Source organism: Bubalus kerabau, chromosome 16, assembly GCF_029407905.1.
Source record: "Bubalus kerabau isolate K-KA32 ecotype Philippines breed swamp buffalo chromosome 16, PCC_UOA_SB_1v2, whole genome shotgun sequence".
Lineage (NCBI taxonomy): Eukaryota > Metazoa > Chordata > Mammalia > Artiodactyla > Bovidae > Bubalus > Bubalus kerabau.
Window position 1 is genome coordinate 43869483 of NC_073639.1, and position 13281 is coordinate 43882763.

At 41.0% G+C, this 13281-nt stretch overlaps 1 protein-coding gene across 22 annotated transcripts in view; it reads right to left on the reverse strand.

Annotated features, from left to right (window-relative positions):
• RAPGEF2 (Rap guanine nucleotide exchange factor 2) overlaps nt 1-13281 on the reverse strand; it is a 275356-nt gene that overhangs the window by 89549 nt on the left and 172526 nt on the right. For 3 of the 22 annotated variants that reach the window (XM_055550923.1, XM_055550922.1, XM_055550919.1), the window contains exon 1: nt 7352-11092. The exons of 17 other annotated variants lie outside the window; for them this stretch is intronic. In XM_055550923.1, the coding sequence (XP_055406898.1) occupies nt 7352-7411 (60 nt within the window). In that variant the 5' untranslated portion in view covers nt 7412-11092. Of the gene's footprint in view, nt 1-7351; nt 11094-13281 lie in introns of those variants that run through there. 2 more of the 22 variants (XM_055550921.1, XM_055550920.1) reach the window with 1 other exon arrangement.

Here is a 13281-nt window from a genome sequence, read left to right on the forward strand (position 1 = left end):
TGAGGGGAGCTCTCTTACATCATTTCTCTACGTGCTTTAGTGTGTAAATGTGCGTTTATGGTCTCGTGTGTTTCTGAACAAGCTTCCTATCTATGTTCCCCAAAATAGACACTTTTATTTAACTTGTTCTGTGTAACACCTAAGGTAGTACTAATAGTCCTGGCATTTTAATACTGTACATGGAAACAATCATAAGCATGTGTCAGGTCTCCAAAAATAAAGACCATTTCTTAATGGTGAAGAAAAATAAGGAGGTCATAGAAAGTAAAGATCTCAGAACAGAGAAATTAACAGAGACCTGGAGGACACTGACTAACTTTCATTTAAATCACACACACACATACACGCTTGCACCCCACTTTCTCTCATAGGTATTTCTCTCATCCAGACACTCATTCTCCTTTGTTTTTAAAATCTTATTTTTTTAAGTTCATAACTAAATCATAATACAAATAAAATACATAGATAATGATAAAGTGGTCATTTGCTTTTAGTAGGAAAAGTTTTGAAAAGACTGCTACATACACAAGTTACTTTTTTCACTAGGTACATAAAGTAAGGGCTTCCCTGGTGGCTCAGAGGTAAAGAACCCACCTGCAGGGGACGTGGGTTCAATCCTTGAGTTGGGAAGATCCCCTGGAGAAGGAAATGATAACCCACTCCAGCATTCTTGCCAGGGAAAATTCCATGGACAGAGAAGCCTGGTGGGCTACAGTGTGTGAGGTCACAAGAGTCGGAAACGACTTAGTGACTAAACAACAACATAAAGTAAGCACTAAAATGTACTTCATCAAGGATTTAAATTAAATAAAAATAATTTTTAAATGACTATTAAGCACAGGAAAAAGAAAACTTGAGTCATCACTCTTAGAAGGATTCTTAAACAGATTACCTGAATAAAATATTTAAGAGTATGATCAGGCCTAAAATCAAGGACTGAAGAAATTTCAGGTCATAGTTCAGGGATAATTATATCTGCTGCTGCTGCTGCTAAGTCGCTTCAGTCGTATCCGACTCTGTGCGACCCCACAGACAGCAGCCCACCAGGCTCCTCTGTCCCTGGGATTCTCCAGGCAAGAACACTGGAGTGGGTTGCCATTTCCTTCTCCAATGCATGCCAAGTTGCTTCAGTCGTGCCCGACTCTGTGCGACCTCACGGACAGCAGCCCACCAGGCTCCTCTGTCCACAGGATTCTGTAGCCAAGAATACTGGAGTGGGTTGCCATTTCCTTCTCCAATTATATCTATATGACCAAATTTACAGAGTATTTACTTTGGCTTAAATATCAACATTTCAAACATATAAAATATGATATTTTAAATGAGAAATTAAAACTATAGTTTTTATTTTACCATGATTAAAGAAGTAATTGATATTCTAAAAATATGCATTTTGAGAATTCTCTTTCCTACTAATCTTAATTGGTTTTACTTTTATGTAGTCTGTATTTACATGGGTCATTACTAAACAATATTTAAAAGCAAAGGTGGAAAGTATGCTTCTTCTTTTGACCAAAAGTAAGGATTTTTCTTTAATACGTCCTACAATGGGACAGAGCTTTCTTCAACCTTACGCACGTAAGCAGTGTATACAATGCACTGGCAAGTCCCTACAATATATTTCTTTACTTCTAACAGGGTAAAAAATCTATTATTTGTTGCCAGGCTTTCTTGGCTCAAATCCAAGACAAGATGACCTGTCCTTGAATAAAACAAGAGTATATGCTTCCTCTCAGGCCTCTGTGAGCTAGCACAGCGGAAAACCTCCCCCAAGAGATAAGTTTACTTTCTCAGGAAATACATCTGTCATAATAGACAAAATGAAGATCAGATAAAGAAGAGGGGGAATCTTAACCCAAAAGAGGCATAGTCTAACAGCTATGATTAATCTCAGCACTATCTTCCACACTGCTAAGGAAAATGTATTAGTAAAATTATTAAAAAGACACTCTACCCAGTGTTTATAGACAAGGTCAGACTGTCATGGTAGGATAAAAGCAATTTTTTAAAAATTAAGTTTTCTTAGCTCTTTCTAGTTAGACAGTTGGGAGTCGGAAAAGAGGTGGTTGGTTAACTCCTTTGCTGGACCTTCATATTATGGCCATTAATTTGTCAGGTTAACACCTTCCTCTGCCACCTGTATTGCCCTATTCTCCCTGACATAATCCATTCCAACAGTGATGATCTCATTGTTTTTTTCATAACCTTCTAATTCCTCATATCCTTGGAAGCCTCACTTGTGACTCTTCCATCCTAGAAAAGCCTCTCTATTCTGTACTCTCAACAGCTGATAAACTGTTTTTCATTCCAACTGTATCCTTCACACCTGGTACCAGGAAGGTGGATAATTCACTCCAAGATACAATGTCTCATCTAACTGTAAAGACCAAACCAATTACAAAAATTAATAAAATTAAGAATTACATATTAAGTGCCACTAAATCATTCAGAGGAAGCAGAGATGAATAGAAGCAAGGAGCAAATGAAAGTCAAGCACACAGCACTGCAGGCTGAGAAGCAAGAAAAGAAAATGAGCCCTTAGTGTCTGTAATCAGAGCATCTTGTCCTAAATGAAAAAAGCACAGGTGGGGGAAAAAATGTGCTCCTTAGTTAGAAGGTAGATTACAGAGGGCCTTGGTGACCAGTGGGAACTTAGGCTCATAAAATGATGACTTGTGGCTACAGATGAGTCATGGCCAGTGTGGACTTCAGAGAGATGGTCGTGAGCAGAAATGGGACTGTGGAACAGCCTGGTCAGAGATGCCCGTGGAGCACAGGTAGCCAGGGGCAGGCCGTCAGAAGTTACAAAGGAAGCAGAAGTTGAGGCATCAAGTTTATGCTGAAAGAGTTAAACAGCAATTAAAACTGTAACAGGACCAAACACAGAAGAGCAGGAGGAAAAGGAATTGGGCCAAATGATAACTGTTCCTGATCATCCCAACTCCAGCCTCAAGACAACATCAAAAGACACCAAGGCACTATTTTTTTTTTAACATTTTAATTTTCTTTTATTATGGTGAAATATAGAAAGCATAAAATTAGCCATTTTAACCACCTGTAAGTGTACAGTTCTGAGGCATTAAGCACACTCACAATGCTGGGCAACTGTCACCACCATCCACCTCTAGAACTCTCTCATTTTCCCAAAGTGAAATTCCATACCCACAAGACAGAGTCTCCACTTCCCCCTCCTCCAACCTGTAACATCACCATTCTACTTCTTGTCTCTATGAATCTGACTGGTCTAGAGACCTCCTATAAGTGGAATCATAGAGTGTTTGTCCTTCTGTGACAGGTTGACAGAAGTATTATTATCTATCAAATAGTTTTACAAAACTATGTTTTTAAAAGTTTGTAAGATAATTTTGATCATAATATATGAACTTTTCCTGATCACACATACCAGGAGAAACAAGAGTAGCAGGAGTAAAGCAAGCCTTTTTTTAAAGTTGTGTATTCCAATAGTTCACCTCAGCTCTGATAACTACACAGTCCACACAACTGATTTAGATTAAACTTGGCCATAGAAAGAGAAGCAAGGCAGAGTAGTGGGTAAAGCAGGGCTATGAAATCAGACACACCAGGGCTCCAGTGATGCTCCACCATTTACTAGTCCTGAGGAAAAGTATTTTTTTAATCTTTCTAATGCTCATTTTCAGCATATCTAAAAGGGTGATAATAAATCTTTCTTTAGAGGGTTGTTATAAAAATAAAGTCAGGGCATGTGGTACTGCGCCTGTCATACAAGTGCTCAACAAATGATAGCTATCACTGTTTATTCCCTGCATTTAAGTAGGCATTTTCTTATATCAGCCACTTTTTTAAAAGTATCATTTAATCACAACTGAAGTCTCACTTATTGTAAGTACAGAGCACTGCTGCTGCTGCTAAGTCGCTTCAGTCGTGTCCGACTCTGTGCGACCCCAGAGACGGCAGCCCACCAGGCTCCCCCGTCCCTGGGATTCTCCAGGCAAGAACACTGGAATGGGTTGCCATTTCCTTCTCCAACGCATGAAAGTGAAAAGTGAAAGTGAAGTCATGTCCGACTCTTTGCGACCCTATGGACTGCAGCCCACCAGGCTCCTCCATCCATGGGATTTTCCAGGCAAGAGTACTGGAGTGGGGTGCCATCACCTTCTCCAACAGAGCACTACACATATCAATAATTCTACCGAGAAGTGCAACTGGAAAACAGATGATCAGTTCAGTAGTATCAAGTTGACTTATTTTAACTGACTCATTTAAAAAAATGTACAAAGTTTCTAAGTCACTCTATAGGGCACAACTTTCAAAAGCACACTTAAGGAACCCTCTTCCCGCTAGTTCATCCAAAGTGGGTGAAAAGGAGGGTGGAAGGCAGAACAGCTCATAAACATAGTAACAACCCCTCACATGTCACCCCTAGGTCTCCCCCAACTTACTAAGCCTGTGAAGCTTTTCTCATATAACATCTATTAACAGTCTGTACCCCTAGTGTCTCATAGTAGTCTATTGGAAATGCAGTTTTATCACACATTTTAAAATGTTAATAATCTCTTATTGTCAAAATTCCTCAGATCACAAGGCTCCCCTGGAGAGTGAACATGAGGTGGTGAGAAGAGAACCCAGATGTAGGCGAGGTCTTGGTGACGCCCAGGTGTTCACCTCAGTATTCACGCCTGGCCAGGTGGAGAGGACCAGTGAGGAGAGGTGACAACACATATGAATACACTAGTGTAAAGGGTTTAGTTCCAAACTCATGCACGTGAGAAATTCGACAATGTTTAATGTGCGCCTGTTAAGTGCCAGCAGCTGAGATGACACACAGAGTGTGACGGGGCAAGAATAAAAAGCCCCTAAGATCCTAAAGATTCTTACAAGGTACAGAAACTGAGTTTACTCCTTGGGCTCAGCCACAGCTGCAGCAAAAAAGCCCCCAGTGTAATGGTGTTGCCTTTCAGCATCTCACTCCCATCTAAGTCAAAGAAACAAAGCCACTTAACAGCCACAAACTTTTTGAAGAGGCAAAAAATGGAAGTTACTTTTGACATTACTAAGTTTTACTCACTTAAAATTAACTCTGACATTATCCTCGTGAAACCTCATAAAACCTCACAGGGCAAAGAGGGGCGTCCCACTCACGTTTGCTCAACCGCTATTTACTGAGTCACCTACTATGTGAAAGCCGGAAAGTTATTCCCCTGTTCAACTCCTGCACAAAATTAAAATCTTAAAAGATTCTCCTGTTTCAACTCCTGCAAACATTCAAATCTTAAAAGTCTGCTCATTAACCAGCAGAGCCTAGATAACCAAAGGCCTCATCAACGAGGACCAGGTAGCAAGACCCTGACAACCACGCCCCAGACGCTGCTCTGGACAGAGAACTCCAGGACTTCAATCTGTCACAGAAGTGTCATGGGAGACACCCCTGACATGTTTTCTAGACAGCACTTGACTCACAGAAATCTTATGGCTAGGGCTACTTTTATCAAAGCATTACCCTGGAATTTAGTAAAACATAAAGCACTTGTTAGGAAATAAATATGCTTTTGGGAACAGGCCTCTATGCACTGTTTGAGTGGTTGAACAGGTAATACCATATTCACAAATGTAGTCATAACTTTTTCCTTCCCCACCAGTAAATAGTTTAACAATTTTCTCTGCTAATTAAAATCATATTATTATTGGGACTTCCCTGATGGTTCAGTGGTAAAGAATCTGCCTTCCATTGCAGGGAAGGTGGGTTCAATCCCTGATCAGGGAACTAAGATGCCATATGCTGTGCAGCAACTAAGCCCACATGCCAACTAGAGAGCCCGAGCGCCTCTGCTACAGAAGACCACACACCTCAGTGAAGACCCAGCACAGACAAAATAAAATAAAATGAAAAATAATTATATTATTATTAGTTTCAGTAACCCCGTCTCTCCATTCTGAGAAAGGACCCATGAAAAAGGTAAACAAGGAGCCGGTGATTTGAACTTTGCTTCTAAGGTTCCTCAAGTGCTGTTTAAGGAATGTGCTTACTGGTCCCTGGAAAACTCCCGAGTGCAGAGCAGCTTCACGTCAGAGGCCCTGTTAATAAAATCTAACCAGAGTGGAACTTCTCTATAACAACATTTCTTATTAGTGAAATTAAGTATAAGGCTGGTCTTTTTTTGGATCTGATCCGAAGAGATTTAATTAACGAGGTACCACAAGGATCTCATTATGACGGGGCTGGGCTCCGAGCCCTGCATCAAAACACGCCTCCAACACGGCCACAGCCCAGGAACATCCGTGGCTCCCACCCTGGGACTGCACTCGCAGGATCCCAGAAAGCCTCTCAGATTTAGTTAATAATGTTGTTCATGATGGTGAACAAAACCAAATTAGACAAACAAATCCAGGCATCTAAATATTCTAATTCGTAGCCTTCTGTCTATACATTTTCAAAGCCTCAGTGATTTATCTCCATTTTTGAAGTTTAACATCTCAACCATTTTAGTATACATAAAAGATAATTCCTATACCCTAGTAGAATACTCACCAAATGCCAGGATATAAGAATAGATGTTTTAAAAATATTTAGACTAATGACTATATAAGCTGCCTAAATATATGCATTTTCATTCGGGACAGTTAAATATACATATTTACACACATATGAATCACTGTGATGGCAGCAAACTTCCAACATGGTGATACGAAAGCAGCAAAGTGAGAACTTGCATTCCTGGAGCAGGAGGCTGGGACTTGGAATTAACCAGAGAAAAGTGTTTCTCGCAAACAGCAGTAGCTGCCTGTGGGATTTCAGCATGACAAATGCACGGCTGACTCATGGGATCAATTATAAAGAAGCAACACTCATGGCATTAAAAAGAACCCTGTGTTCTCATCACCTGTTAATACACATTAAGAAGTCAGATGAGTCTCACTGATCGTTTTATTACCAAATCAATAGCCAAAGCTCTCCTCCCTCCCCCAAGCCTACATGTGAATTCCGTACTACAGACGCCTGTTCCCAATAACCTTTTAGTGATCTCTCATGAAATTCAACTATGCAAATATTTTTAAGAAACTATTCAAGTATTAAGTTAAGGCTGAATTATCAAGCTTTAATTTCTGATTATAAAAAGCAGCCGTCCAATATCTACCAATGTTCGTGATCTTGCTTTAAGTGGACTACTGGTCTTGGCTTTAAAAAAAATTTTTTTAATCACAATAAAATTGGAAGAACAAACCAGCTGTAACTTACCCTCCCTCCTCCAAGCAGAATGTCATACCCTCTAAAAACCCTGCCCCCCCTCAAAGAGAAGCAGTGATCATCCCCATTTTAAAGCCGTTCTCTATGACGTGCGATGGAAGCACAAGCAGCATTTGAGGTACTTACTGAATGTTTCTCCTGCTGGCCCATAACTCCATGGTTAGCTGGGATTGCTAGTGGTTTCATAATGAAGAAACATATGCTGGGCTGAATTTACACATCATGTAACAGTCTCTCATGGACGGCAAGTCACCCTTGACAGCAATGAATTAAAAGAAAAAACAGAAAGCAAGAAGAAAAAAAAAAGGAGGAGGAGGAGAGTCAGCTGCAGCCTCAAGTCTCACTACCGGTGAGCTGAAAACCCTCACACTTGCGGACCAGAAAAGGGATCTGCCCGACCCTGCTGGTCTCCATTTTTATAACACAGAAACTCTAACCATCTCAAGCTATGGCGAGACCCAGGAAACCTTATCCAGCTTTCAGTCTTCCCCGAGAGCAAGATCATTTCTGAGACTGAAGAACAAGAGGCAAAAGAAAAGGAGGAAAAAAAAAAAAAAAGCTAAAATGGCTGACTGCACACAGACTCTCCTCCAAAAAGCTTCCTACAGAATGATATTAGGGTGGTGGAGGAACCAGTCTCCAGCATTCAGCCAAGCATTGTTAATACTCTTGTCTCATTTGCAATCACACGTACGGACCCCTCCGACCATGGAAAAAAGAAGAAAGAGGAAGAAAGAAAGAACCAGGGCAGAGCGTGTGAATCGGGACCTCCTCCCTGGCTGCCAGTGATGCTGACGGAGCAGTGACCAGTGATCTCTGTCCCACTCCACTAACCAAGTTTGCACAATTAATCTGAGCGGCATGACACTGATGGACATTTGATCTAATGATGTCTGTCCCTCACACTCAACACAACCAGGACTGCCAGCAAGAGAGTCACTAACAGAAACACGGCACATGCACACACACACACACACAGTCTCGAGAAGCAGGAGTCTGAATGCAATACACCAATATAATTACATTATTGTGCTTACTTTGGAGGACCATGGCTGCAGGCAGTTGGCATAGCAACGCACAAGGAAAGCCATTTCCTGGGTAGAGAGAAAGCTTCCTTTTCTAAATAAAAAATTCCTCTTAGGAAACAGGCGGCATTGCTGCTTCCTGCAGAAAGCAAGACACTGGAGTCTGTCTCTTAACCTGCAAGGCTCACAGTCAATGCAGTTCTAGTGATGTAAGTGGATTTCTCTCTCGCCCTCCCTCCCCTATATACACTGAAATATTCAGCTCAAACGGTACACACGTTCCTTAAGGCTCGCCCCCTCCTCTCCTTAACCATTTCACTCATTAAGGTAGCGATGGACAATTCAGATAAAGTAACGTGCTCTTGCCTGTGTTGTATCAGCAGCTGTAGGTTAAGCAAGTCTCAGAGGGGTGGAATCCATTGATTGCTGACTCCAAATAATATCACTGAAGACAGGGTGGGAAGGCAGAGCAAGGACTTACTTGAACAGCTTTGAACTAAAATATGATGTTTTTCACCAAGGTGAAGAAACAAGAATGGATGTGACCACTTTCCCCACCCTCAAATATCGCTGTGCTATAGGAAACCACCTAAAATTCACAAAATGCAAGCTCTGTATAAATTTAGAAGATGTGATTTTTCACAAACACCCATACATACGCACGCGCACACACACACACATATAGCACCTTGCAAATAATATCAAAATAAACCTGCTCAGGATTAAAAAAAAAAAAAAACTTAGAAGCAGAAGGTTGAAATTTAATAAGGTTGTATTATTCTGCCACAGACTCTGAACTCCACCCAGGTAAGTAGGTTATGTGAAAAGAGAGCATTATAGTGGACATCTTAATCTGGAAGCCCTGCTCCATTTCTCACAGTCATCTCTACCCATAAATGGAGTACATAACAGAAAATAAATACGGAACATCTCGACTTTGGAGCTGCTGGCGCCTGCTGACTCCCGTTTCCCTCTCTCCCTACCTAAGCCACACCCACTGCGCTTATCTTCTTTCCTCCCCTCACACGTGAAGGCAGCCAGGCCCCCCACATCTCTATTTTGGATCCCCCTCTCCCAGACATGCCCCGTTCACAGACTTCTTATATTATCCATTACCCCTTCTCTCCCACATATACTCAACCTCTCTCTCACCACTAGAGGTTCCCCACACTGACTTTTGAACCAGTCAGGTCTTTCCCATCTCAAAAGCAAAACCAAACCTAGAAATCCTGCCGAGATCCTGCATTCTCCTGAGGTTACCAGGCTACTACTGTCTGATGGCTTTCCCACTTCACAACCTGACCTCTTGAGGAATCACCTGCTTTGATTCCATCATCCCTCATCCCACTGCCCTCTCAACAGAGGACCACCATGGTCCTGAGACACGACTGAGACATTGGCAAGTCACCCTTAACACCCTCTCCACATCCAATCCACCACGATATCCCAGTAATGATGTTCTCTCTAAAACTCAGATTTCTCTTCCTCTCCGTCACTATCATCACACTACAGTCATGATTTTTTTGCCTGGAAAACCACAGAAGTCTCCTTAGGAAACTCTCTGGGTTCACTTCTAACTTCATCCACTCAACCAGTTTAACAAATGACATCTGAGATATTTTAAAGACTAAAAGCTGGTCATTTCACCTGAATCCACTGAGCCCCCTTTTCCACATCAAGAAAACCCATGGCTTCCCACTGCTTCCTTGAAGAGGAAGAGGACCTTTTTGCACCCTATTTCCTCTGCCTTGACCTCCCTATCCGGACTGACTCCTACTCCACCCCTCACAACACCCTGGTGAAACGTCCTCAAGTTTACCACCATATTGTGGATCCCTTCTCTGCCATGCTGTGACCTTACACTTAATTATTTGAGCAGTTAGTATGTGCTTACCCTGCTACACGCCCTTGTCTATGAGGACTGGCATCATGCTTGCCTCTGTGCCCCTGGTATTGCAGTATACAGCATGCTACATGGTTTTTGAATGAATGAAATCCTCAGTGACTAAGAATGGACACTGACAAGATCATATTTGATCCTGTAAATGAGTCTCTATCAAAATACCAAATATCTTTCTATAACAGACAAATAAACTACTTAAAAGTAATCAGTGCTGATATTTGACAAAGGAAAAAAGGCAATGCAATAGACCAAACATAGTCTCTTCAACAAATGGTGCTGGAACAAATAGACATCCACACGCAAAATAATAATAATAATCTAGAAACAGGCCTTACACTATCTACAAAAATTAACTCAAAATGGAACACAGACCTAAATGCAAAATGCAAAACTATAAAACGCCTACAAGACAGGAAGAAATGACCCTGAGTACACTACTGCCTTTTTAGCCACAACACCAAAGACACGATCCATGAAAGAAATAATAGATAAGCTGGACTTCCCTAAAATTAAAAACTTTGGCTCTTTAAAAGACAATATTAAGAGAACTAGAAGACAAGCCGCAGACTGGGAAAAAATATTTGCAAAAGACATCTGATAAAGGACTTGTCCAAAATGTGCAAAGGACTCTTAAAACTCAACAATAACATAAAATTTGATTTAAAAATGGGCCAAAGACCTTAATAGAAACCTCATCAAGAAGATGTGCACATGGCAATAAGGACATGAAAAGATGATCCACATCTCATATCATCAGGGAAATGCAAATCAAAACAACCATGAGATACTGCTACACACCTATTAGGATGGGCAAAATCCAGAGCACTGATAACAGCGCCTCCACTGGTGAGGAGACGAGCAGCAGCAACTCTGAATCACTGTCGATAGGAAGGCAAGATGGTACGGCCGCTTTGGAAGGCAGTGCGGTTTCTAACAAAACTATACGTGCTTCTATCTGACGATCCAGCAACCCACTCCTTGATGTGCACCAAAGCAGTGGAAGACATTCGTCCACATGGAAACCTGCACACAGATATTTAAGCTATTTTATTCATAAGTGCCAAAACTTGGAAGCCATACCAAGTGTCCTTTAGTAGATAAATGTATAAATAGACTGTAGTATGTCAAGGTAGTGAAATATTATTCAACATGAAAAAGCAACCAGCTACGAAGCCATGAAATGACAAAGAGAAACATTAAGTGTGTATTACCAAGTGAAAGTAGCCAATCTCAAGAGGGTACGTACTGTATGATTCCAACTATATGACATTCTGGAAAAGGCAAAACTACAGAGACAGTAAAGATCAGGGGTTGCAGGTGGGAGTGACGGGATGCAGCTAGAATGAAGAGGTGGTGCACAGAAGACTTTTAGGACAGAGAAAATACTCTGTATGATATTAAAATGATGGACACATGTCTCACTATACATTTGTCCTAACCCATCTGCACAACATCAGGATTGAACCCTAAGGTAAGCTAAGGACTTTGCATGAATATGGTAGGCTCATCCTTGGTTTTAAAAAAGGATGTACCATTTTGGTGAGTAAGACTATGATCCATGGAGGAAGAGATATCTGTGAAATCTCTGTACCTTTTTCTCAATTTTTCTGTAAACCTAAAACTGCTCTAAGAAAATAAAACCTTGAAAGAAAAAAAGTAAAAGCTAGTAGCAAACCAAGTGTCCACCTATGGATGAATGTATATATAAAGCATGACATAATTTATACATATGATGGGATATTCAGTCTTAAAAAGACCAAGATTCTTCACAAGCTACAGCAAGGATAAACCTTGAAGATACTACGCTAAGCAAATAATTTAGTCACATAAAGACAAACACTGTATGATTCCACTTATATGAAGCACCCAGAATAATCAACTTCATAGACAGAAAGGAGAATGGTTGTTGGGAGGGGCTGGGAGAAGGGAGAAATGAGGAGTTATGTTCAATGGGTACAGAGTTTCAGTTTGGTAAGAGGAAAACATTCTAGAAATGGATGATTATGGTTGCATAACAAGGTGAATGTACTTAACGCAACTGAACTGTACACTTAAAATGGTTAAAATGATCAATTTAAACATTATGTGTATTTTACTACTACCACCACCACTACTACACACACACACACACACACACACACACACACACACAGAAAGTCAATGGCAACTCAAGAACTAAATGATCAAGTCACACGACGCTCACCATCTAGCCCATGTCCCACAGGTTCAGAGGGCAGAAGCCCCTCTCCAAGATTAAGTCAAATGACGGCCATGCTGGTGGCTGCCGACCTTAGGAAGAAAGTTTCACATTGCTCGTCTTGGCGGAAAAACCTGTCACTTCTCTTAAAGAGGAAACTAAGCTCATCGGGGACCCTGGTAGATGAAGTCAGAATCACATGTCCTCAGGCACTGGATGCTTTTTTGTGCTAAGACTGCTGTGATTTCTCTCCCAAGCTGGCTCCACGCCTACAACCTCCACATTTTAAAAAACACACGATGGCAGTACTGAAATTCTACTATCCATACTACCTTGTACACAGAAATTTAATTAACCAGGTTATGATATGCCAAACAGAATATATGAAGATTTAAGAGAACCCAGTATTACAGATTTTACACAAATAAGAAAAAAATCACACTTAGGCTGAATTTACTTATACTTACCCTATTTCTTAACCATCAAGGTTTAGCAAATAGCACTCAATAGATTCAGCTACTGAAAAAGGACCACGTAACAACTTTCTGCCTGTGTTGAGAACGTCTGTGTGCGTGCATGCTTAGTCACGTTCGACTCTCTATGACTCCATGAACTGTAGCCTGCCAAGCTCCTCTGTCCATAAGAATTTTCCAGGCAAGAATACTGGAGTGGGTTGCCATTTCCTTCTCCAAGGGCTCTTCCTGACCCAGGATTGAACCCATGAACCCATGTCTCCTGTGTCTCCTGTACTGGCAGGCAGGTTCTTTACCACTGAGCCACATCAGTAACAATGACCCGAAAGACAGAGATTACATACACATCAAGAAATCACTTAATGTAAATCTCCATGCTAAATTTAAACCCATCATATTCACGTATACTTTTTTCTACCTACAGTTTTCCCTTTTAACTACTATGAAGTTGAGAAAAA